We start from the raw sequence: 26,065 nt of genomic DNA on the forward strand, positions 1-26,065 counted from the left end.
TTTTCTGAAACAAAATAATCTCAGCCCTGGTCAGTTGGCTCAGTGGATAGAGTGTCAGCCTGGTGTGCAGACGTCCCAGGTTTGGTCCCCGGTCAGGACACACATGAGAAGTGATCATTTGCTTCTCTTCTCCTCCTTATCCCCCTTCTTTCCCTCTTCCTATCCCGCAGCCAGTAGCTTGATTGGTTTGAGCGTCAGCCCAGGTGCTGAGGATAGCTTGGTTGATTTGAGCATTGGCCCCAGACCGGGGTTGCTGGTGGATGCCAGTTGGGGCACTTGCAGGAGTCTGACTCTTGATCTCTCACTTAAAAAATAACGTCTCGGCCCTGGCCGGTTGGCTCAGTGGTGGAGCGTTGGCCTGGCGTGCGGAAGTCCCGGGTTCGATTCCCGGCCAGGGCACACAGGAGAAGCGCCCATCTGCTTCTCCACCCCTCCCCCTCTCCTTCCTCTCTGTCTCTCTCTTCCCCTCCCGCAGCGAGGCTCCGTTGGAGCTAAGATGGCCCGGGCACTGGGGATGGCTACTTGGCCTCTGCCCCAGGCACTGGAGTGGCTCTGGTCGCAAAAAGAGGCGACGCCTCGGAGGGGCAGAGCATCGCCCCCTGGTGGGCAGAGCTTCGCCCCCTGGTGGGCGTGCCGGGTGGATCCCGGTCGGGCGCATGCGGGAGTCTGTCTGACTGTCTCTCCCTGTTTCCAGCTTCAGAAAAATACAAAAAAAAAAAGAAAAAAAGAAAAAAATAATAAAATAAAGTCTCTCAAATGTAGAATGTAAGTAAATCATCAGTATGAGCACTGTGTTCTGTGTGTAGGTGAAAGATGAAACAAACTAACATTTCTTTATTACCTACAGGGCCACAATCCCAAATCTGAAGTTATGAAATACAAAATTATTTTGAAAACCAAAAATTTTTTTTGGTTGGCACCAAAACCCCTTGAACATCTGTTTTTTCTTTTATTGCAGAAGGACCCTCTATTGTCCCATGCCTGTGTTGGCTGCCTGGAGGCCTTGCTTAACTACCTGCATTCCCGGAGTCCAGACATGGGTAGAAACACTCCCCATTCTCTGATATTCCTATGAGGGAGATGGGAGGGGGCCCTGCCACCTTCTGCCCCAGACTGCCATCCTCTGTTTTGCAAATCACACTCATTTTAATTCTCTTTTTTTAAAGTTATTTATTGATTTTAAATGAGAGGGAAGGAGAGAGACACAGAAACATCCATCTATTCCTTTATATGCCCTGATTGGGGTCAAACCCGCAGCCTTTAAGTATTGGGATGATACTCTTAACCAACTGAGCTATCCAGCCAGGATAATTCATTACTTTAACAACACTGCATGGACAAATGTTATGCCCAGTATACACATGAGGACACTGAGGTTCAGAAAGGTCAAGCAACTTACTCAATCACAGTCACAAAGCTTATGTGGCAGAGCTCTTCCTGTTGCCTGCCTCCCACAATAATGGGCTATATCAGTGTTTTTCAAACGCTAGTCCATGGACCAGTGCCAGCATGCGAAACAGTTAGCCAGCCTGCGAAAGAGTTAACCACTCTGATATTGTATGAAGATTATAGACCCAGTGATTATAGACTATAATCTTCATACAACATCAGGGTGGTTAACTCATTCTTCCACAGGCCAGCATGAAATTTCTTGTGGACTTGCAGATGAAAAATAATGGGATTTTTGGTCTCTCTGAGCCAGTCAGCATAGGTGGGTAGAAGCCCAGGGAAGAAAGAAATTTCCTGAGGTCAGCTTATCCAATGCCCTGCATCTAGCTGAGGAGCCCTTTTTGAGTCAATAGGAGAAAGTCCTCCTTAGTAATGTTCCAAGGCCTTTGGAAAAGCAGCACTAACTCAAGGTGACTGGTGTTTCCCATAGCACTACATGTGGCCTCCCAGCCCTGGAATCGGTTTTTGCTGTTTACCCTCCTGGATGCTGGAGAGAATTCCTTTCTCAGACCTGAAATCTTGAGGCTCATGACTCTGGTAAGTAAGTGCATAAAGGATGGTCTTGTGGTCATGAGCCTGGTGGTCCTGAGGAGGCCAGGGGCACTTTATTTTTTAAAGGTTTTATTTACTGATTTTAGAGAGAGGAGAGAGAAAGGGAAAGGTGGGCAGAGCAGGAAGTACCAACTCACAGTAGTTGCTCCTTGTTTGTGCCTTGACTGGCCAGCCTGGGGTTGCAAACTGGTGACCGCAGCATTCCAGGTTGACACTCTATCCTCTGTGCAGGGACACCTTATTTTAGGTAACCCTAATCCTAGAGGGGGCTAGGCAGGTCTTCACCCTACAAGAGGCCTGCTAAGAGAATTGCTCTCAATGCCCACATTCCCTTACCCCAGACTAGCTGGGCATTCTTTCTCATTCACTCATAAATCACTGACCAGACCCTGCCTGCCACATGCCAGGTCCCATACTAGGTACGAAAGGTACTAATGAGCCAAATGATCTGCCTTTAAGGATCTCTCAATCTAAAGAAGGAGGAAAACAAGGAAACTATAGTTAATGTATGATGTTATTAGTGGTAGAGTAGAAGCTATGCTAAGAGCCTGGTACACAGTGAGTGCCCATTGAATAAACAACAAAGCAGTGAGCCCGTGAATGATAGTGAAATGGATCGGTGAATAAATCAGTGCTGGGTGTAGGAAGAGAATAAGTAATACTGAGGAAGAGAGAAAGTTCTCTACCAGAGCTGAGAGGGAGTGGTGAGTAAGAATATAGTTAGCACTCAGTGTCTGTCTTTAATACAATGAAAGAACTTTTTTTTAGAGGGTGTGGGGGTGTGGGGGAGACAAAGGGGAGAGGAGCAGGAAGCATCAACTCATAGTAATTGCTTCTTCTTTGTGTCTTGACTTGGGCAAGTGCGAAGTTTCAAACTGGCAGCCTCAGCTTTCCAGGTCTACATTCTGTCCACTGTGCCACTACAGGACAGGCAAAAGAACATTCATTAGTGGAAATAACATTTTAGCTGAGGCTTGAAGGATTAATAGGCAAAGTGGAGGAAATGTAATCCAGGCAGTGAAGTGAGAGAAGCAGAATATGAGCACATGGTGCTGTGTTTGGGTAACCACACGTAGTCCACTTTGGCCGCAAGTGTGAAGTGCAGGGCCAATGGGTTGGGGCGGTAGTACAGGAGGGTATTCAGCAGATCCACCTCTCTGAGAGTCTCACAGTCTACCTTAATTTATCCCCCTTGCCCATGACACAACCCCAGTCCTACTCACCAAATCTGAGTCCCTTGAAGGCAGGGCTACAGATTTGTGCCCTGAGCACAGCAGGGATACAGGAAATATCTGTGATTGAAGATGCTGAATCACTGCGTGTTTGGGGCCTCTCTCCCTGGCCAGTTTGTGCGGTTCCAGAGCAGCAGCGTACTCTCTCATGAAGAGGTGGGTCTTGTTCTGCAAGGTGCAGCTTTGGCTGACCTCTCTACCCTCTCGAACACCACACTCCAGGCTCTGCATGGTTTCTTTCTGCAGGTATGTAGGTAGGCAGGTAGGTAGGTAGGTATGTACCTTTTGCAGGTAACTCTTTCATGTTACCTTGACCCTTTCCAGCTGGTTCCTCAGCCAGCGAATGGCCTACTCTGGGAAGGAGAGGGCGGATTTGTCCTTGTAACATGTAAGGAGCACCAGTAAGTGCTAGCTGGTTGCCTCAGCTATACCCAGAAAATACTAGCCAAGCCACCCATCCTCAGGGCCAGAAGGGCAGAGAAAGGCCCTGTGTTCTATGTGTTCATGCGTGTAGCCCCTGTGAGGCTAGATCTTCCATACCATTGTCTATGTGGATGGTGGGAGTTCCGGCCACAGCAGCCAATGGGGAGTCAGGAGTTCAGAGGGTAGAAGGTAGAGAGGGTCTGTGTGGAGTAGGCTCTGAGAAGGCCTCTCTTCCCTGCCTTTTTCTTCCTCAGGTCCAGAACATGGGCCTCCTGGCTGATCATAACATGGCCCAAACCCTGCAGGCCTTCTTGGAAGGCCTTTCCTCCAGAGCCTCCTCAACTGAACCACCCCTGCAGGACATGCTGTATCCATTCTTGCATCTGGGAGCTTTGGCCTGGGCAAGGTCGCCCAGGCTATGAGGTGGTATGGCATCATACTTTAGGACAGAGTGCACTGTCTACAGCCCTGTCCTCAAGCAAGGGTCGGTGAGAATAATTAATAGTGATAGCAATGGCAGTGACTTGTCTCATTACCAAGGGTCAGTCACATTACATAAACTATCTCACAGCAGCTAGGAGTGTTAATGTAGCTGTAACTTAAGACCAGAGAGGTTAAATGACATGCCTAGGATCACACAGTGGTAGCATCAGGATTTGATCCTAGATTTGCCTGTTTCCAAAGCTATATCACCAAACTCAGGAAAGAGCTAGTCCTTCCCTAGGATCTTTGGAGAAAGTTGCCCAGACCAGTTGACATAGGTGCTTCCCTCAGCCTAACATGGGGGATGCTGGGTGATTGGTATGTCCAAGAAAGCCTGGGGTTGTGGGCAGAGCCCTCTGGGGGGCTGTTGTGGTACTCTAGAGATACTTTGGTTGGGAGGTGTGCATATGTATATGGGGGGTGCTTCCTCCCCATCCCTCCTGGCTGCTTGGCTCTACTCTTCCCTTTTTTCATGGACTAATTCCTTGTTGTAACAACTACATAGCCCAGGTGTTCAGGTTCTCATTTTAGAATCCAGCTCACTTTTCTTAGGAGCACCCCTGAGTGTTTTCACCCTGTAGGGACTCTGGAAGTGTGTTTCTCCCATGGTTGGCCCTACCTCTCTATTGTTCTCCTCTCATGGTCTGCCGCCAGCTGCCTGGGAGGGGTGGCTGTATCCCTGTCCCACATCAGAGACTGACCCTCCACAACTGAAGGCCCAGAAATGGAGAGAACTGAGACCTGGAGAAGAGAGTCAGGGTGCAATGGTTTGGGGAAGTGGATGATGATGGCAGCCACTCGTCTGGAACCATTTATGCCATTGTTAAAATTGAATCGGGAAATAAAATTATACATTCACATGCCTGAGTAAACGCTCTAAAAACATTTTCTTCTCAACTCACCTTGGCCCTTTCCAGCTGGTTCCTCAGCCAGTGGATGGCCTACTCTGGGAAAGAGGGGGCGGTATTTGTCCTTGTAACATGTAAGGAGCACCAGTGAGTGCTAGCTGGTTGCCTCAGTTGTACCCAGAAAATACTAGCCAAACCACCCATCCTCAGGGCTGGAAGGGCAGAGAAAGGCCATGTGTTCCATGCTGCTGTTATCCAAGTGCTCTGAGAGGCATTTCACCTGCTTCCTCACCTCCCATGAAGGTGGAGAGAGGCAAGGAAGCTGAGCAGGTCAAATCCTTCTCAGCCTTCCTAGCTGTGCAGGACTGCCCCGACACAGCTCTTTTGGCTAAAGTAGGCACTCTGTGTTCCTTCTTTAAAGGCCCTCCTCTTGCTTCTGTCTGTATGCCTACATGTGCAGTTCTTTTAATGTCTGTGCTTCACAACTGCCGCTCCTGTTCCGAGCTCAGTCCACGGGGCCTCTAGCCCCGTTCTCACCTGCTGCTGCCTATGAGGGTCCTGGTGCCTGGAACTGGCTAGCCCACTGTGTAACAAATGTTTTTTAAGTTTGCTTGCTTGTATTGGGGCAGTGCCTTCTGTGTATAGTCTGTGGAAGGCTGCCTGTGTTTGCCCTTAGGGAGGCAGATTGCAGATTGCCTTCCTGCTTGGGAGGGGTGATTGTTTGCTAGAGAAGGGGTTATTTCCCCAGCCTGTTTTGCTGAGTCAAGGAAGAGTGAGTGGAGTGCTGAGGTTGCTGGGGGCCTGTTTTGTGTTGAGTCCGGAGTGAAAAAGGGAAGTGGTTGTTGGAGATGGAATTAAGCAAGACTCGTGGAGACAAAATACCTCAGCAAGGCAGCTTTAATAACTTATGCAGAAGAGCATGCTGCTGCTATTGAAAGCCAGGCAGCCAGCCAGCCAGCAAGCGCGCAGGCAGAAGGCAAATTCCGTTTTTATTCCTAACGCAGGCCCTAGGATGCTGTCTTGTTCCATTGGCTGGAGTGTTGACCGTACAATCTTATTTTTTCTCGATTGGCTAAATGGCGATGCCAAGGTAGAAGGAAGAGAAGGCCATATCATTTACTAGGCTAAGGGGTTGGGGAATGGTCGTAAAAAAATCCCAGATGGCCATACAAAGGAGCTGGGAGATCGATAAACGAGTTGGTTATGTCTCACTCTCCTTACTGGTTGGAGGAACCTGAATGAAGGGAGCTGGGAATTAGTTGAAGAAAAGAACATGAGGTAATCATTTCCTTCATGGGCATCCCTGCCTGTTTGCTTGTCCACCTATGGAAGACTTTAATAAACAGAATAGCCCACCATTTTCTGGCTCCTTAATTCCTTTACTGCCTGCCTAAACCCAATGCGAACCTGCATCGGCATGGCCACTGCCGAGGCCACTGGCCCTACACCCATCCTTCTCCGGTGAAGACTCTTCACAAAAATGGTCTGAACTCCGTCCTAATGAACCAACGGGGAAGCCCCCAATGAACTGAGTTTAGAACTTGGAGAACCTGAGGAGCGAGAAGGGGATGCCCCAACTCCGCACTGCTAGTTTACTTTTAAAATAGTTCCCAGTCAAGACCCACTAAACTGATCTTGCCAAGCACCGTCACCTGGCGAAACAGTTCCTGGAAAGGCCCCATCTGGCTGATGCACCCTCTAAGTCGGGCGCGGACTTAACTTCTCCAATCTGATCTTACCGAGAACCACGAGCACAACACCCGGAGCAGGAAAGATGGAAAGACATTCCAACAGGAACTCGGAGGGGCTGGACCGGAAGTGAGGTAACCGTCGCAGTCGTCGCGGCCTGCACTCATTGGCCAGAAACCTCGCGGTGGGCGGGAGAGCGCTCAGCAGTCCCAGTGCTGCGGCTCTTGGTAACTGGAGTTCAGCACCTTTGCTAGTCTCTGGGCAGACCCGGCAGCACGGCTGGTTTCTCTGCTGCTGCCCTTTCCCGCACTCTGGATCTGGTAGGTGGGGGGGGTCGGGTCGTCGGGTGGGTAGGCTCCTGGTGGAGAGGCTGAAAGAGTGAGGGCCCGGAACCGGCTGCAGGTGGGTGGGGATTGAGATTCGCCTTTTCTTTTTGGAAAGACTCCTCTCCCGGAGCCCCAAAGACTGGGGGCAGCACCCGTGGTCCGCAAACTGGCTTAGGGCCCGCCACCACCAGGCCACTCCTGCAGAATGGATTCAGAGTAGCTAACGGAGCTGGAAAGAGATATAGGGATGCAAGGGCGGGGAGCGGGATTGAGAGGCCCAGTAAGTGAGAGTAACAGTAGAGAAGGTAGAATCCTCCCCACGCAGTCTGTTGTTTTTTTTTTTTTTCTTTTTTTCTTTTTGTTGTTGTTTTAGCTTTTTCCACTCTTCCCCTGCTTCAGTCATATCTCCCTGGACCCAAGTTCTACTCTAGCCTGTGTCCGGTTTCCTTGATTCTGGAACGTGACATTGTAAGTTTGGGGGTCTTGGGTGAACTTGAACTACTTTTTATTCTCTTTCAGTTGTATCATCCGTGTGTGTGTGTGTGTGTGTGTGTGTGTGTGTGTGTGTGTGTGTGTCTGGGGGTGATTATCTGGCTGACCCTTGCAGGATCTCACTGTCAGTAACGGAGCTTCTCTCCAGTGGGGCAGGTGTTCCGGTAGAAGAGTGGCTTGTTCTGAGATAGCCTACTCATTTAGACTCTTGGTTTAGCCTGGGCATAGCTGAATGACCACACTTTTCTGTGCCATAGTTTCCACGTTGGTAAAATTGGGTCCCTGTTACCTAAGTCTAAAAGCCTCCTCTGATAACTGTATTTAATATTGTACCCCAACAACTCCCTCTCATTCTTCTGTTTTTGTTTTATAAGTTTATTGGTTATCTCTTATTTCTGCTAAGGAAATAACTACCATGAATGCAGGGACTTTTGTCTTACTGCTTTATTCCCAGCTGTAAAACATTGCCTAGAACATGGTAGGTACTCAACAACTAATTGGAGAATGTTGCTTGAACAGGAATAGGTGTTGCTTGGGGTGCCTATGGTTCCAAAGTGAGTGAGGAGCATCCCTCTTACTCCAAGACCACCCTGCCTCCCTTCCTGCCCTATGTCCCTTTCTGATGACAGAAGTCAGGGAAGGAGGGAAACACCAGAAGCTTCACATCCCCCTTATTGCCTGGGCCTCCTTGATCAAATACCTTCTGGGAGGCCAGGATAGGGGTGGGGGATTGAGAGGGGATGATATTGACCAGCCCCACCTTCCTCAGGCACATTGCTTCACTCAGTTCTCCCTCCCTGCAGTAGGGAGTTGACCCCCTTATCCCTGTTTTAAAACGAGGAAGCTGAGGCTCAGAGAAGCTGAGCAATTTGCCTGATGTTCTATAGTTGGGATGAACAAGGGCTCCAGCCCAGAGCTCCAGACGCTGACCCCTGTGTTCTAAGCATCCCTGCATTGCTGACCTCCCTCCTACCTACTACTCCATGGCCTTTATTTTGAGTCTGCTGGTCACAGGCCCTGGACTAGGGACTGGGGCTCCAGGGCTTACTAAAGTTGGGTTCTTGGTACTTGGAGGGTATGCCATGTCAGAGGAAGTTGCTGTTCACCTCACTGTATTTTATATAACACTAATCTTCGGGTCTTACCTTCTTTCTTTGGGTTACTCCCCTAGCTCCAGGATCGTGAATATGTACCTTTCTCAGTTCCTAGTTGTCCTGTTTGTCCTGCTACTGTCTGGGACAGGAGTCACAAACACCCTGAGGACCTCCCTGGACCCAAGCTTGGAGATCTATATCCTTTGGGGTTGGAGGGGGGGTTAATGAGCTGTGCTTGAGGAATATATAAATGAAGTCTCTCTATACTCACAGCCCCTTATGGCATTCTAGGGGTGGGTCAGGTTCCATTGATGGGAACAGGGAAGAAAAGGTAAGGTACTCTCATCAAACTTTGATCAAATCTACTGTCCTCTGAGCCTCAGTTTCCCTATTATGTTAAATGGAAAAGGCAGGCACATGTCTCAGAGGCATGAGGGCTCTGAGAATTGTATATATGTGCCTAGCACCTTGTGGGTGAGATCCTGGGCAGGGGGACTCAGGTCCTAGCATACTGGGCCATTACTCTGGGCCAGGCGTTAGGGTCACAAAAATGAGTCAGGATCAGTCCCTGGCTCTGAGGCCTTCACACAGGCCTCACGTTGTTCTTTGTGATCACTGCTCTGATGGAACATGGGAGAAACACTGTGCTCTGACTTTTATACTGGGTCTTGAAAGAATAAAAACTTACAGAGAAGGTTTGGGGACATTCTAGGCAGAGTGTACAGTGAGCAAAGGAGCAGAGGTTCTGGGAATAGTGTGAATAGTTGTGGGACATAGTGGGAAGGCTCTTGGGAGGGGAAGGACAGGGGTCAGGACCTCAGGGCTGTGATTAATCTCTTAGGTGTGTAATCCTCTGTGAAGTGGACAAATGATAACATTTCAGGGTGCATATGCTGCTCAGTTTGTTATTTCCCTGGCGGGGGGTGGCAGCCAGGGCTCAGGCATGGGTGTCTGTGGCCTTTCAGATATTTGCTTGTCAGGAATGGGCCCTTTGGGTTGTGACCACTGGATTATCCAGACAGGAGTAACGGTGCCAACTCCTTAACTTAATGCTGCTCAGACAAGAAGATGTTTGAGGTGAAGCGGCGGGAGCAGCTGTTGGCACTGAAAAACTTGGTGGAGCTGAATGACGTCTACCAGCAGTACAAGATCCTTGATGTCATGCTCAAGGGGCTCTTTAAGGTGCATGCAGGTGCAGGGCAGCTCATGACAGGCCTAGTCTTTGATCTGGGCACTGAAGGATGAGTAGGAGCTTTTTAAGGGGATAGTGTTCAATTAGGCGGAACTGTGTGTATAAAAGATTTGAAATAGGGTTTAAGTAAACTGGGCTATGGTTGATCGTTGATCTCTAAAGGTCTCTGCAAAGTCACTCAGCCAGGTGGGGTTCCCTCAGGTGCTGGAGGACTCCCGGACAGTGCTCATTGCTGCAGATGTGCTCCCAGATGGGCCCTTCCCCCAGGACGAGAAACTGAAGGATGGTATGGTCTTCCTAATCTTTCCCTCTCCTCCTCCTCACTTTGATGTTCTCTAGTTGTTTCTTCCTTCCTCTTTTTGGCACTGTTTTTCTCTGGAAATACTCTCTTGTGGCACCTTCCATGTATTCCCCTTGTTTTCCAAGAATTTCTGAGCTTTAGAGCCAATTTCTGTATCCTTGGCACAAATGTATTTCTTTGTGCTATCCTGTGCCCAGAGCAGGGGAACCAGGGAAGAAGCTCTGCCCCACTACCTCTCCAGGGATCCTTGCCTTCACCACCCTGACCCTTCTGGTAGAGAAGGCAAGGATTGTTCCCATTTACAGGAGAAAAAATAGGCCTACTGAAGTGACTGGACGGTGGGGGCAGTTGCCCATACTCTTTACTACTGTTCTGAAAGTCCCAACCCTCTTAATTCATTTTTGAGACTAGATAGGACAGACAAATTAGGTAGAATATATTGTGTCCCTTCATTTCCCCTTCCAAGAAATTCTTTCCAGTGATAATTTTCCCATTAACTAGGTACATCTTAATAAAATTTCCTACATTACACTGAGAGAGGCTGGAAGTATCCTTTACATCAGGGGTCCCCAAACTTTTTACACAGGGGGCCAGTTCACTGTCCCTCAGACCATTGGAGGGCCGGACTATAAAAAAAACTATGAACAAATCCCTATGCACACTGTACATATCTTATTTTAAAGTAAAAAAACAAAATGGGAGCAAATATAACATTTAAAATAAAGAACAAGTAAATTTAAAATCAACAAACTGACCAGTATTTCAATGGGAACTATGCTCCTCTCACTGACCACCAATGAAAGAGGTGCCCCTTCCGGAAGTGCGGTGGGGGCTGGATAAATGGCCTCAGGGGGCCGCATGTGGCCCGCAGGCCGTAGTTTGGGGACCCCTGCTTTACATGTTGAATGGTAGGCACTTTTATAAATATCATCTCTAATCTCCACTGTAACTGAGGAAGTTATATGTATAACTTGGCTCTTACTTATAAACCATGCTCACTCCTGAGTTCAGGATTGTTCTGAAGCCCAGGGTTCCAGCCTCACGTGACATATCTTTGAAGGAGTCTGCCTATCTGTGGGTGGCCTGACACTGCTGCCAAGGGCTACCTGTGCATTATCTGCAGGGCCCCCAAACAGGAGCTGCTGCCAGGGCTAGGTCTATACTTACTCTTCATGTTTGGGGACCTGCCACCGTTATGGACACAAAATAGTCTAAACTGACCTGTTGACCAGAGGAAGGATATTAGTGGGGAAATTGATGAAATTCAAATAAGGTCTATGGCTGTATTGTATCAATGTTAATTTAGTGGTGTAGGTAGTTGTACAGTGTTTACATAAGATGATACTAAAGGAAGTCAAGTGAAAGGATTTTATGGTATATCATGTAAGTCTAAAATTAATTCAAAATAAGTACTTAAGCATTTAAAATAAAATAAAATTGGAAGAGTATTTTTAAAAAACAAACCCTGATGTGTTCCCTGGCCATCCTAACAAACCTGACACCTCATAGACACTGGTTGTGCTAACGTCAGGCTTGGACATTTCAATAACAATTTGGGGAGAATTGGCCCCAGCAAAACCTCATTTGATGCCTTCATGTGCAGAATGACACCCATCTCTGGTCTCTATAGCAAGAGTCTTCTAAGCCATGAGATATAGGGGAAAGAGCAGGGCCTTTGAAGTCAGACATACCTGGGTTTGCAGCCCAAATTTACCACTTATTCTTTCCATTGTAAAGTGGGAGCAGCTGTTACATCTCCCTCTAAAGGCGGTTTGAGGATTCAGTGATCTAGTGGACATAATGCCCTTAGCATGTAGTGCACCTGTGGACAGCAAATACTGGTCCCTTCTCTGTTTAGTGGGTTTGGTGGGATTGCCTCTATTCTTTAGAGATACCTGGGGCTGGCCAGGAGGGCAGTAGAAGGACATCAGCCATGGCACTTATCAGGGTCCTCTTGCCAGCTTTCTCCCAAGTGGTGGAGAACACGGCCTTCTTCGGTGATGTGGTGCTGCGTTTTCCAAGGATCGTACACCACTACTTTGACCACAACTCCAACTGGAATCTCCTCATCCGCTGGGGCATCAGCTTCTGCAACCAGTCAGGCGTCTTTGACCAGGGGCCCCACTCACCTATCCTCAGCCTGGTAAGGACTGGGGCAGAGGCAGTCTTGAGTCCTGTCTCCCAGTATCCTGTGAGCTTTGCAACTATAGCTGGACTTGAGTGTCATCATCTGGTTGCATTTTCTGTGATAAGCCTCAGGGTACCTTGAGTTGCCATCTTAAGGGGTTCTGTGCTCACCTGGGTCCCTAGGGGTTATCACCTGGCGCACCTTTGCCCAAGTCTCGGGCTTTGGGTTCCAACGTGGAGGGAATTGCCTGCGGGTGAGCAAGAGGCAGGAGAAGGCAGAGGATGACTAGCTTTTCCTCGTCTGCAGATGGCCCAGGAGCTGGGGATCAGCGAGAAAGGCTCTGACTTCCACAACCCATTTAAAGTAGACCGCACAGAGGTGAGCTGTGGGGGCTTGTGGCCATGTCTGCTCTGCCTCTGCTAGGCCACGGGAAGCCAGATCCTGCAGGGGTTGGGGTGCCTGAGGTGGGACAGGAGGGCTTTGGACTTGAAGCCAGACATGCCCAGGTCTGGGTCCAGGAACCATTACTCACTGTCTGGTGCCTTTGGGTAAGCCACTGCCCTGTCTTAGCTTCAGATGACATGTCTATTCATGGGATGTGGACTACAGCTGTGGGTGGCAGTCAGAGGCTGTGAACACACCCTTCTCAGTGTATAATAGGGACCCTACTTGGGGTAAATGTGAGGAAAGCCAGGGGAAGTCAAGTCATGCTCTTCTCTGTCCTTGAGCCTCTGATCACACAGCCAAGCTTCTGTCCTACATTCCTGAACATGCTCTCATCCTACGGGGCTGGAGTGGGCTCTGAGGGCTAGAGGCTGTGGGGTAGGATTACAGATGGGGGCGTATATGATGAGAGGAGGGGATCAGAGGTGGCAGGGGGTCAGAAGGCTTGGAGGACTACACTCATCAAATCACAGATTTGCCCCTGGTGCAAGGAAAGGAGGTGTTTCAGGGTCTTTGAGGGTTCTCAGATTTTACACCCTACTTGGAGGCTAACAAGCTAGTCTACTACTGTTGCATGGATACTGGCAGGTCAGAGACATCAGAATTTATTACAGCAAAACCAGTGTCCAGACTGTTGTCCTGGTGTGTTGGTTCTCCTTGTTCCCTGAGTCCCACAGGGGTGACAGAGGGTTCCAGATGGATGCCACATCCAAAGACTACCAAGCTTGGGAAATTTACCACTTTTATAGTGAACAGAAGTAAACCTGCTCTTTGAGGAGGAGAGACATCACCTCATCCTTCAAGGTTCTCTGCAAACACAGTCCTGAGAAATGGCCCAGGTACACAGTGGTCAGGGCTTTGCATTCTTGGTGTTCCCAGTAAGAGTATGCAGGGATGCTCAGGGCCATGGTGGACTGCCTCCCCCACAGTCCATCCCTCAGCCTAAAGGTCTTGACCTAATGCAAATTTCCACACGAACATGCTATTCAGTCTATTAATCTGACTGGTAGAAGCTAGGTCCAAATTTGTTCAATCTGTCTCATACTGCACTTAAGGCTGCCATCAGCAAGACTAAAAGCAGCAGGATGAGGCCAGCCTGCAGTGCAATATCTGACAGATTTCAAGCTCTGTGCTCCAGGGTCAGAGACTCAGCCAGCTGTGATCGGTTTTGGAGGGACTAGTAGGTCCTATTTTAGATCATTGGATGTGGTCTAAGGCCAATGTTATTGATTACCACGCACACAAGAGTTTAGACTGACTTGCTGATCTTTGATGTTATTGCCAGTAGTTACAGAGATCCACAACAAACCTCATCCCCAGTGGAAAGAGAACTCCATAGCTCACTGTCTCCCATGCATTACACTGCATTTTTGTCACCATTACATTGTTTGGCTGAATTATGAGTGTCACTGTGTAGTTGCAGCCTCAGTTGCCCTACATCAGTACTCGGCAAACCGTGGCTCGCGAGCTGCATGCGGCTCTTTGGCCCTTGAGTGTGGCTCTTCCACAAAATACCACGTGCGGGTGCGCAGGTACACGCGGATGTGTTGGGCAACTGGAGATGCGGTTTGGCTCTCAAAAGAAATTTCAATCATATTGTTGATATTTGGCTCTGTTGACTAATGAGTTTGCTGACCACTGTCCTACATGATATAACTCCAGGCCACTCAGGCATCAGGAGAAGGAGATGGATTTCTGTCTGTCAGACTGAAACAAGGTTGTATTGGTATGTGTGTCTGCACAGGGTCAGTTCAGGAGCTGCCTTTGATAGCATCAGGCACACCAGAATAATTCAGTACCAACTGTGTCTTTGTCATTATTTTATCATGTTGAGAATGACATATCTAGCAGCTGGTTAGATTGTCATCTGCAGCTGCCACTTGGCCTGGACAGATCCTAGGATTAGCCCGGTGGCAGTGCTGGATCTAAGCAACAAAGGGAATTAATTGTTCTCCATATGTCCTGGGATCTAAGGTGGTCTCTCTCTAGATGCTGGGGTTATTAACCTAACCAGTGGAGGCTAGGTATGTCACATCCTAGACCTATGTTAACATTTTTTCACCCGTCATCTCCTACTCTTACCTAGATCTTCAAACAGAAGGGTCAGATGTGAATGAGACAAGGGCATTTTTACAAAATTTTCAGAGGCATATCTCCCATATTAGTCCACATGAATACACAAGGAGTGTACTCAACCAATTGGTCATTATCCTAATGCATTTGGCCATACTATTCTAACCCGGGACTCCAGATAGTCCAACCAGAACTACAAAGTTATTTTTGTGTCAGTCCATGATGGCAGGTATGTTGCCACATCTAGTACAATAATGCATTTAAGTAGAAATGACTGCATCTGGGTTGTTGTGATCAGCAGTTTGATTCTGGTCAGTCTCGTCAGAGAAAAGGCCATACTGTGGGCATCTGAGCGAGGGACCCAGACTGTCCATTTGTCAACCACAGTTTGTTTCCATAGTTCACAGACCCTAAGAGGGATGGCTGTCCTTGATCCACCAAGTCTGTAGTCTTCTGAGCAGCAGACCAGATGGCTAGGACACTGACAACAGATAGTAAAAATGTAGTATGCCTGGTCTTTAGGAGTATCATCTAAGCAAATGTGATGGCTTTTAATTCAGATCATTGGCTGGCTTTTTATGACAGCTAGTCTTTCATTGTCACTAGGGGCTGATGGCTACTACCAGCTATGTCAGGGGTCCCCAAAACCATCCTCAGGTTGATGATTCACTAGGACGCAGTGTATAGTCATGCTCACAGCCATTATTTATTACAGGGAAAACACAAAGCAAAATTAGCAAAGGGAAAGGCGCAAACTCCCAAGAGTCCCCTCCGAGTGGAGTCACAAGGCATACTTAATTCCCCCAGCAACAAGTTGTGACAGCACGTGTGAAAAGTTCTCTATCAGGGCAGCTTATGAAGACTCAGTGCCCAGGGTTTTTAATTGGGAGCTGGCTGGTCAAGTAGGCATCTTCTGCCTGGCACCTGCCAAAGTTCCAGCCTCCCAGAAGGAATGCAAGTGTTAAGCATAAACCACAAACAGATTGGGCACAGTTAGGGTGGTAGAAGCCCTCTCAGAATCCAAGTTCCCAGACGTCAGCCAAAGGCTGGCCTTGGAAGCAGGCCTGTCAGAATAGCAGTCAGGTAGGCTCTGTTAACTTTTGCACAGCACCATTTGCTAGAAATTCAGTTAACTTCAGTGGACCAGGACTGAGTAGGGTAACTTCTGAGTTGAGAGCCCTGTTGAGCCAGCAGCTTACTATAGTCACAATCCTGATAAGTGGTCCTGGTAAGGAACAGTCAGGGCTGAGTTCTTGTTCTGCCTAGCAAGAACATGCAGGGCGCTCAAGACCATGATGCCTTTCCCAATGGTGGAGCATCCATAGGGATGCTTTACTGCTGTAATACTGGCCCTCTTCACACTGCAGGTCATGGATGCTTCACATGGAGAGGGTGAGAGTGTGGGCCTCAGAGAGAATGGGCTCCAGGGTAAATTTAGTTTAGCTTCATTATAATGTGCTCTGCTTGGACAGAACCATAGCAGCAATGTACTTCTCACTGTCTAGGGACAGTCGCAAGGTTTTATACTTTTTTTTTTTTTTTTAACAGAGACAGAGAGAGGGATAGATAGAGACAGATAGGAACAGAGAGAGATGGAAGCATCAATCATCTTTTCATTGCGACATTTTAGTTCATTGATTGCTTTCTCATATGTGCCTGACTGCAGGCCTTCAGCAGACGGAGTAACCCCTTGCTCGAGCCAGCAACCTTGGGTCCAAGCTGGTGAGCTTTGCTCAAACCAGATGAGCCCACGCTCAAGCTGGCGACCTCAGGGTCTCGAACTTGGGTCTTCCCCATCCCAGTTCAATGCTCTATCCACTGTGCCACCACCTGGTCAGGCTTTATACTTTTTTTTTTTTTTTTTTACAGAGACAAAGAGTGAGTCAGAGAGAGGGATAGACAGGGACAGACAGACAGGAACGGAGAGAGATGAGAAGCATCAATCATTAGTTTTTCATTGCAACACCTTAGTTGTTCATTGATTGCTTTCTCACATGTGCCTTGGCTGCGGGCCTTCAGCAGACCGAGCAACCCCTTGCTGGGGCCAACGACCTTGGGTCCAAGCTGGTGAGCCTTGCTCAAACCAGATGAGCCCGCACTCAAGCTGGCAACCTCGGGGTCTCGAACCTGGGTCCTTCCGCATCCCAGTCCGATGCTCTGTCCACTGCGCCACTGCCTGGTCAGGCAGGCTTTATACTTTTGATGTCCAACACAGACCTGTCCACTGGCATAGCCCAGGCTTGCTCAGCTCCCTTCATATGCTCCCTCTACACTGGCAAGTATTCTGGGGACCTCCTACTGTACATAGCCATCACTAGCGCCAGTTTGTGTCAGGCTGAGTGCTAGCCACTGTCTCTGTCCAGAAGGGGCTGGCCCTTTCCCTGCCCTTCAGATGCTCACAGTCTGATGGGGAAAGCAGCAGAGAAACAGTCCCAGTGCAGCATGATCACTGCCAGTGGAGGAGGGAAGTGATGAATGTGGGACCCCTGAAGGAGACCTGACTCAGCCTCTGTGTGGTGAAGGCTCTGGGCAAGTAAGTGTCAGGTGGACTAGCTCAGGGAAGATCTTTAGGCAGAGGGACTAGTTTAAACAGGCTCAGAGACGATAGCTATTCATTCATTTAGTGAGCACTTATTGAATCCAAGCAATTAGAGAAACGCCCTGCTCACTTTGGAAAGAACTTTAGAGTTGGAGGAGACAGTCAATAAAAAATATATACTATGATAGGTGGTGGTGAGCTATGGATAAAAAAGTGGGGTGATGTGGTTAAGGAATTCTGGGGTAAGGTGGAGGTACAGTTGCCATTTTGCATAATTGGGTGCAGAGAGGATCTCACTGAGAAGACCTGAAGGGAGCCCTGGCTGACTAGCTCAGCGGTAGAGTGTCGGCCCTGCGTGTGGATGTCCAAGGTTCGATTCCCGGCCAGGGCACACAGGAGAAGCACCCATTTGCTTCTCTACCCTTCCCACTCTCTTCTCTCTCTCTCTCTCTCTCTTTCCGTCCCACAGCCAAGGCTCCATTGGAGCAAAGTTGGCCCGGGTGCTGAGGATGGTTCCATGGCCTCTGCCTCAGGCGCTAGAATGGTTCTGGTTGCAATGGAGCAATGCCCCAGATGGGCAGAGCATCGCCCCCTGGTGGACATGCCGGGTGGATCCTGGTTGGGCGCATGTGAGAGTCCGTCTCTCTGCCTCCCAGCTTCTCACTTCAGAAAAATACAAAAAAAAAAGACCTGAAGGGAATGAGAGAGCCAGCATGTAGTCGGAGGGTAGAGAACATTCCTGGCTATAGCAGCAGCAAGTGCAAAGGGCCTGAATTGGCAGCTTATGTGGAGGGGTGAGGAGTGCAAGGAGGTGAAGTCAGAGAGTGGGCCAGGTCATGAGGCCCTTGGAGGAGGGCTTTTCAGGGGCCTTGGCATTTACTCTGAGAGACATGGAGAGCAGAGTAATGGGCTCTGACTTCCCTTTTAAAGGATCAGCTTGGCTGCTGTGTGGAGAATGATCTAGGAGGCTCCTGTGCTTTTCCATTTGGGAGTTCATGGTGGCTTGAACTACGTGACAGTGAGGGCTGCTGAGGAATGGTAAGGTTCTAGTTTCATTTTGAACGTAGAGCCAATAAGATTTGCTAAGGAAGCAGATGTGGATTAAGAAGCATTAAGGATGACTCGAAGATTTTTGGCCTCAGCATGTGGAAGGATGGGGCTGTCATTTTCTAAAAGGGGAGACTGTGGTGGGAGCAGGTTGAGGGCTGCATTTGGGGTCAAGACTGTTTCTGGACCTGGTGAACATCTGAATGACATACCAGAGGGGCAGATTTCAAGGAAGAGGTTGAAGCTCAAGCTACAAATGGTGAGAGTCTAGTATATGAAGAAAATATCCAATCTGTGGCCAGGACGCCATCACTTAGAGGGGAGGGACTCAGGGCAGATAAGAAGGGGTCTGAGGACTGAGATGTGGTTGCAATTAGAGGTTTGGGGAATGAGCCCCCAAAGGAGCAGGCAGCATAATAGTAGCAAATGCAAGAGAGTTGTTTCCCAAAGACCACACAAGGAAAGTTCCAGGAAGGAGTGATGGGCACATCAAACCCTGCGGCAAGGTTAAGGAATATGAGACCTGAGAACTAGCCGCTGGAATTAGTCACGTGGAGGCCATCAGAGATCCTAATAAAAGCTGTTTGGTGGTGGGGTAAGGACAAAAGATTGGATTTCCAGAGAATGAGGGGAAATGAAGTGGGCTCAGGAAGTCCAAACCCTTATGAAGAATTTGTTTTCAACGAGAGCAGACCAGTGGGAGAATAGTTGGAGGTCAGTGTGGGTTCAAAGGGGATTTATTCAGGAGAGACTGGCATGTCTGCATGTTGATGGAAATGACCTATTAGGGAGGAAGAACTGATCGTGCCAGGGGTAGGAGAGTTGCTGGGGCTCCATTGCTAGGCAGCACAAAGGGCTGCTTGAGTTTAGTGTCAGGAATTTAAAGTGGGCATTAGGTGCAGGTCTCATGGGGAAGGAATCCAGGAAAGGGATGGGCAGTTTTTCTCTTCTGCCCTAACTAAGTTTGGGCTCCCCTGGTGAAGCTGAGCCATCTGGGGCTGAAGAAGCCAGGATCTCTTGACTGGCCTTTCCCCAGCTAGAATCAGAAGGTATAGGAGTATCCTGAGGGGCCTCCCAGCTCCTTATCTCCGGTAGTGGAGCAGAATTAACTTGTAGGAATAGGAAGTAGAGTGTGGTAGGGGAAACACTGTTCATGAAGATAGGGATGCTGGAAAGGGACTGGGTTTGGTGGTGGAGCCATTCCAAGTTGGGGGCACATTTGGGTCATCCTAGTGGAGGTGCCAGGCAGGCACTTAGGTGTGAATATGCACATTTGAGGGATAACTGACCATGTAGCCATAACAGAAGCCATGGGTTTGGAGAGAGCAGAGGGAGAAGAGTGTAGGAGTGGGGTTGCACTTGAAGAGTGCCCCAACTGCAGTCCTCATTCTTCTCCCACCCCTGCTTGCCCTGTGTTGCCATTTCCTCACTGGGCACCACCCTCTATCACCTATGGAAGCCATGAGCATGGGCACTACCATCTTCTCTTCCTCCCACCCCCTTTCCACGGTCTGTCAGTTTGACTTCTGATCCACCTGCTTCCTGTGCACTCCCTTGCCTAGACAGAATGCCTGTCTCTTATTCTCACTGGCTGCCATCCCCTCCTCCTCGGGTATGGCAGCCAGGGTTTGCGGGTGGTGTTCTATGGTTGTTGGGTACTCGACCCTCTCACCCTGAGAGGAGTCTGTTTATTGTTCCTTTGATGCCTGTGGAAGTTCACACCTCAGCACCTGTCTTTCTATCTAGAATGTCCTCCTTCCCTCACCCTGTTTGTTGTAACCTTCCTGCTTATCTTTTAGGACCCACTTAGCAGTCCTCCCCAAACCCATTTAACCATCTCTATGTCTGTGGGCTCTCTGAGGGCAGGGCTTGGGTCGATGTGTCCACACAGCGGCCTAGCTCAGTGTAAACTGCCACCAGGGACTAAATCAAACCACTCTGTTCTTCCCTTCAGTTCATTCCTAGCACCGACCCTTTCCAGAAAGCCCTGAGAGAAGAGGAGAAACGCCGGAAGAAAGACGAGAAGCGGAGAGAGATACGAAAAGGCCCACGGATCTCACGATCCCAGTCTGAGTTATAGCCCCGTTGCAGCCCAGGGTTCAAGGGGCCAGGAGGAAGAGGAGGAGGCAGCATGGCCAAGGTGAAGCAGCACTGACTGATCGGTGGTGAGAGCCGGCCCATTTGCTTGGGACCCTGGAGCTGACTGTGAACCCCAGCTGAAGGGACTGTGCTGCAGAGGGCTGGATTTCCTCCTAGAGGTCTCCCTGGAGGATGTGTTGAGGGGACCTTCAAAGGACACTGCTTCAGACCTAACTCTGGGGAGATGCTGCGGGAGGTAGGAGGAGCCTAGGGCTGGGTTCTCCCAGCGGCTGGCTGGCTGCCCTTTCATGGAGAGGTAGCAGAACCAGGCTTCAATCCATGTGTGGAAACGCTGCACCTGTCCCTAGCTCCATATGTCACTGAGCCACAGGGCACAAGTTCCAACCCCCCTACAGAGACACAATAAAAGCCAGCGAACCCTCTGGGCAAATCATAGCTGGTAGGTAGTGAGGGGCCGTGTTGGGGAACCAGAGGTCCTCAGGTATAGAGAGCACCTTAGAGAATGTTCCTGGAGGGCAGGAAAGCTGGGGCTTGGCTGAGGCCTCCTAATCGCTTCTCAGCTCTGTCCTTGACAAAGGATCAGTGTTGGAAAAGGACTGGAGGTTGTTTATCCAAGCTGACCTTGGAGCAACATGATCTGTCTCTTCAACTATCTGGGGACAGTCATAGAGCACGCACAGGAAAGAGTCAACTTTTCCTCTTTGGCAGTGCTGGGAGATCCTCAGCCTATGGACCGGGGGCTAGAGGAATAGGCTGCACCTCTGCAGAGGCTGTGCTTTAATGCCAGGGCTGCCCCAAGCTGGATTAATCAGCCTGAGCTCTCTGACTCAGGAGGTATGCAAGCAGAGTCTTGCGGTCACAGGGCAGGGAAACTGCAGAGGCTGTGAGTGAGCAGCTGCCCTTCCCAGGCAGAGGAGGGAGGGGCCTTGGTGGGAACTCTAGCTCTGTCTCTTTGACCTTGCCTAGCTAGGGTCTGTGTCTTAAAAGTTAAGAGACATAACCATTCCAGAACCCACCATCACCACCATTGACAGAGCTCAGGGGAGACCTGCATTTTGTCTTAGTCCATCAGATTTGCTGAGTGACTCTGGCCCACCCCTTCTCTGTGCTGTGGCTTCACTGGTAAAATGAATTTGATAATATCTGAATTGCCTGCCCAGCCCTGAACTGCTTCTCCAAGGCTGGGGTTTGTCCCATAGATTTGCTGAGCATCCACTGTAAGCACAAAGAGAGGGGCCCAGTGCCATCTTCACTTCTGCCTTATCTGGTACCTTGGTCCTCTTGGGCACGTCCTTCTACACCTTTGGTCTCTATCTTGATTGGTATCTTCTTCACCATCTTCAGATGGTTCCAAAATTTTCTATCTGACACCTTCAGAGAAAAAAGCAGAACCATCTTGCTTTCCCCTCTCTCCTTCCCTTTGCTGCACTGTTGATTGTTGTGGTCACTTGTTTTCAGAACTTCACCTGAGTCTTACTGTAGGCAGAGCCTGTCTATCTCCCTTTCCAGGAGCTGTAGAGACCCAAGGGTACTTGTTTGGCCAGCCTTGTTGCAGGTAGGATTCAGTTCTGTGACTGAAGTATCACCAACCAGATGCACCAACCTGTGTGAATGGTGCTGGTAGAAGCAGTGGCCAGAGGGGTTGAGGAGATGCCAAGTGGCCAGACCATCAGTGCCAGAGATACGTAATGGTGGCAAATGTTATCTTCAGTAGTGCTTTCAGCATCGCCTTGGATGTTGTTCCTGTTTGTTTGTTTTTTTCCCTGTCTTTTGAGCTTTCAGGCCCAATCTGAGACATGCATGGAAAGTCTGGGAACTCCCAATATCCTGTAAGGTAGTGTTTCTAAACAGTGGCACTGTTTACATTTAGGGCCAGAAAATTCTTTGTTGTGAATGTGAGGAGGACTGTGGGTATTATAGGATATTTAGCAGCATTCTTGGCCTCAACTCACTAGATATCTAGTAATCTCTCAGTTAGGACAACCAGATATTTCTCCAGACATTGCTAGATGTCCCCGGGGGCAAAACCTTCCTAGCCTACAACCCTTCTTCCTCCTTATTCAGCCCTGTGGCTTTGGACGGGTGAAGACTGAACCACTTAGTGAGTGCCCAAGAAACCCTGCCAAGCAGGTTGGGGGGTTCCTGGGATCCAAACTGGCCGTCCTTTGAGTGCTGGCTGGGTCCCTGTTCGAGGTGCCAGTATGTGGACAAGGCCCACCTGGGGTTAGGACGACGGAGATGCAGAGACCCGACTCCAGGCACCAGGTTCAGCGATGTAGATCCGCTTTATTCAGGAAGCAAGCTAGCTTATATACACAGGTTCAGCCTATAGGGTGTTATAGCGTGTTCTTCAAAGCCAATGGCTAAAAAGATCAGGGAGCTGCGTAGTTGGTGCTGAGTCACTTCCTTATAGGAGACGAGCTCCCTCCTGGGTGGAGGGTTCCGGGATCTGGAGTATTCTCACAGCATTGCGTCAGCCACAGCAGCTAGGTAAATGCTCTGTGCTCTACCTACATCCCCATATCTTCCTCTGCTGTTCCTAGTCATTGCCTGCAGAGAGATGCTGTTGACAGTTTCTGAAGAGCTTCTCAGGCTTCTGGCCACTATGTTGTCCTGGTTCTCCTCTGTTGCTCTGAGTCTGATCTGTCTCTTCCCGATTCCTCTTTCCTCATCTGAGCCTTAATGAGATTTTAGGCTTAGTCTCTCCTCTGCTCTTTTACTAATGCTGCATCCTCTAAGACTACAAAGCTGATAGCACTTGCCCTATTGCTACCTGATAACCCTCAGTCTTTATGTTTCAGCTTATCCCAAAGCAAAAGTTGTCTTACTAGTGGTGGCGCAGTGCAGAGTGTTGACCTGGGATGCTGAGGTCCTAGGTCCATGATGGCGAACCTTTTTGTAAAAACCGCCCACTTTTGCAGTGCTGGTCAACCGATCCCTCCCACCTTCTAGTGGGTGGCCCAGCTTTCATGGTGGCTATAGGGGAAGCAAACAAATGGCGCTGTGATTGGCCCACCATGAAAGCTGGAACGCCCACTAGTGGGCAGGAAGGACTAGGTTGACCAGCACTGCAAAAGTGGGCGGTTTTTTTAAAAAGGTTCACCATCACCCTAGCTTCAACACCCCGAGGTCACTGGCTTGAATGTGAAGTCACCCACTGGGATCAGCAACATGATCCCATGGTTGTTGGCTTGAGCAAGGGGTCACTGTCTCAGCTGGAGGTCCCCCTGCCCTTCCTCCTGCCAACGCACATATGAGAATGGACAACTAAAGTGACGCATCTATGAGTTGATGCTTCTCATCTCTTCCTTCTCTCTCGCTCTCAAAAAGAAATAATAACCAAATGTTATTTCCCACCCTGAAACTTCCCTTTGTCAAACCATGGGGTACATGCTCTTGCTTGATCCTGGAGGAAAAGATCAAACTGAATCCTGAAAGATTGGGGGAGAGGCACTGAGAGCAGAAACCTAAAAGAGGAGGCATCAAAAGTAGTACATGAGCCTGACCAGGCAGTGATGCAGCAGATAGAGCATTGGACTAGGAGGTGAAGGACCCAGGTTTGAAACCCTGAGGTTGCTAGCTTAAGCACAGGCTTATCCGGCTTGCGCATGCGCTCACCAGCCTGAGCGCAGGGTCGCTGGCTTGAGCCCAAGGTCGCTGGCTTGAGCAAGGGGTCACTCACTGTGCTGTAGTTCCCTTGTCAAGGCACATATGAGAAAGCAGTCAATGAACAACTAAGGTGCCGCAACAAAGAATTGATGCTTCTCTCCCTTCCGGTCTGTCTCTCTGTATCTGTCCCTCTCTCTATCTTTGTAAAAAAAAAAAAAAAAAAAAAAGGTAAATGAAAAAACATGCAGAGTTCTCTTCTGTGACCTTTAGGAAGTACCCAGTTTGTGGTGGGTGTCTGGACATAATGGTCATCTAGTCCAGTTCCTTCCTTTTCAGATGAAAAACCCAGGTCCTGAGGAGTGACTTGTTGAAGCTGCTCCCCCCCTGAGAGCCAGTTCTGGGCAAAACAAGGTGCCTACCAGAAGGGCTGTTCAGTTAGGTGAGATCCCAGACCAGGGGGAGAATGCCACTGTTTTGCTGAGTCTGGATCCAGTGCCACTACCTTTTTTCCGCAGTTTTCACCAAGCCCTCATGTGTGCCCCCTCAGGCTACTTTGCTAGGAAGCAGGGCCTTTCTACAGGTCCAACTGGGATCCATGGGAACAGCTGTGCCCACTGCCTGACTCGGTGCTCCTGCAGCCTTCTGTGAGGATTACTAAGACAGGGATGGGTGGGCACTGGACTAAAGTGAGTCATAGGGTAGGCCAGCAGATGGTCACCCCCCCAGTGTGGAGAGCTCTGTGAGAGCCACTGAGGCGCAGTTGAGGGTCCCACTGTCCAGCTTAATACCTGGTCCAGAGCAGGGTAACAGGGTTTGATTTTTCTGTTTCAGGGTGAGACTGATGTAGTCAACACCAACTCTCCACCATGTAAACAATTAATCTTTTTTCCTAAAATAAGGCTATACAATTTCATTATAAAAAGTATACTGAAAGGAAAATTCATCCTAAACCTCCTATTCCCCAAAACCATAACTGACAGCTGTTGGGCCTTCCTCTTCCCTTTTTTTTGCCCTTCATGTGAGTGCATAGATTCCTCTTTTATCAATTACAATAGCTACCTTGTGTGGGCAGTTACTATCTGCCAGGCCATATGCCAAGTTCTGCCTGGCAGCAGCTTCTGCTGTCTCAGGGCCTTTGTCCATGTGTTGTTACCCTAGCTACACCACACACAGTTCTCTCATAATTTTAGGTTTTATCTTAAAATATCAGGCCTTTCCTGACACCCAGGTCAGGTCCTTTGTAACAGCTGTTACTTTCCCTTGATCACTTGTATTATTATCTGTTATTTTTATGTTTTTTTTAATGTTTGTTTTATTCACTAGACTGGAAGCTCTCAGAGGGCAGGAACTATTTTTTTTGCCTGGCATAGAGGTGTTCAATACTATCAAATGAATGTGCAGATGATCTCATTTAATCCTTACAACTGTGAGGGGGCACTATTCCCATTTTAGAGATGACAAAACTAAGGTTTAGAACAGTTAAACTGCCCAAGGTCACACTGTGTAAGTGGATCCATATGTCTGTGTCCACACAGCCTGTGTGCTCATAAGTCTTGACCACTGAGCAACAGCTGCCTCTCACACTCAGGGAATATAAACAATATAGTGCAAAAGTCGATTGTTACATATTTATCTATGTAATGGTTAATGATGCCATAGTATTCCATTATGTGGATGTAATTCATTCATCCAGTCCCTTGGGCTGTATACTTTTCCAGTTACAGAGGACTTTGGGATGAAAGTCTTTGGATATTCTTGTGTACTTTGAGCACACGTATTTTTATTCCTTAGGATAAGTTCCTAGAAGTTTGCACATTTGTTTATATCATGACCAGCTGCAGGATGTGGGATTCTTGAAAGAGTGGTGATATACTGGTGGCTGTGTGTCAGAATACCTGAGAAACTGTGTCAAAATGCTTATCCTGGGCCTGCCTCACGCGGATAGTGGTGGCCCTAGGCACTGGCATTGTTTTAAAGGTCTCCAGGCGGTTCTGAGGTACCCGAATTAAGAACCCGGGAATAACCGCATGGTTACGGCAGATGC

At 48.9% G+C, this 26,065-nt stretch overlaps 2 protein-coding genes across 6 annotated transcripts in view; both read left to right on the plus strand.

Moving 5' to 3' along the window:
• The window catches only part of MEI1 (meiotic double-stranded break formation protein 1), an 89,914-nt gene extending 84,983 nt beyond the window's left edge, over positions 1-4,931 (plus strand). The window contains exons 27-31 of the mRNA XM_066358511.1: positions 959-1,040; positions 1,880-1,986; positions 3,348-3,479; positions 3,911-4,023; positions 4,794-4,931. Of these exons, the coding sequence (XP_066214608.1) occupies positions 959-1,040; positions 1,880-1,986; positions 3,348-3,479; positions 3,911-4,023; positions 4,794-4,839 (480 nt within the window). The 3' untranslated portion in view covers positions 4,840-4,931. The remainder of the gene's footprint in view (positions 1-958; positions 1,041-1,879; positions 1,987-3,347; positions 3,480-3,910; positions 4,024-4,793) is intronic.
• Positions 4,932-6,864: 1,933 nt separating this feature from the next.
• On the plus strand, positions 6,865-25,421 carry CCDC134 (coiled-coil domain containing 134). 5 transcript variants are annotated; one of them, XM_066358534.1, is made up of 9 exons: positions 6,865-6,996; positions 7,376-7,470; positions 8,014-8,048; positions 8,666-8,786; positions 9,651-9,770; positions 9,982-10,066; positions 12,043-12,224; positions 12,516-12,587; positions 20,267-25,421. In XM_066358534.1, exons 3-9 carry the CDS (start codon positions 8,038-8,040, stop codon positions 20,390-20,392), a joined length of 717 nt encoding a protein of 238 aa, XP_066214631.1. In that variant the 5' UTR covers positions 6,865-6,996; positions 7,376-7,470; positions 8,014-8,037; the 3' UTR covers positions 20,393-25,421. The 5 variants fall into 5 exon arrangements, with proteins under 5 accessions (XP_066214631.1, XP_066214633.1, XP_066214632.1 ...); XM_066358535.1 differs by having other exon boundaries at positions 6,872-6,996; positions 7,402-7,470; XM_066358536.1 differs by lacking the exon at positions 8,014-8,048.
• The last annotated feature ends 644 nt before the right edge of the window (positions 25,422-26,065 follow it).

The sequence above is a fragment of the Saccopteryx leptura genome, chromosome 1 (genome assembly GCF_036850995.1).
Source record: "Saccopteryx leptura isolate mSacLep1 chromosome 1, mSacLep1_pri_phased_curated, whole genome shotgun sequence".
NCBI lineage: Eukaryota > Metazoa > Chordata > Mammalia > Chiroptera > Emballonuridae > Saccopteryx > Saccopteryx leptura.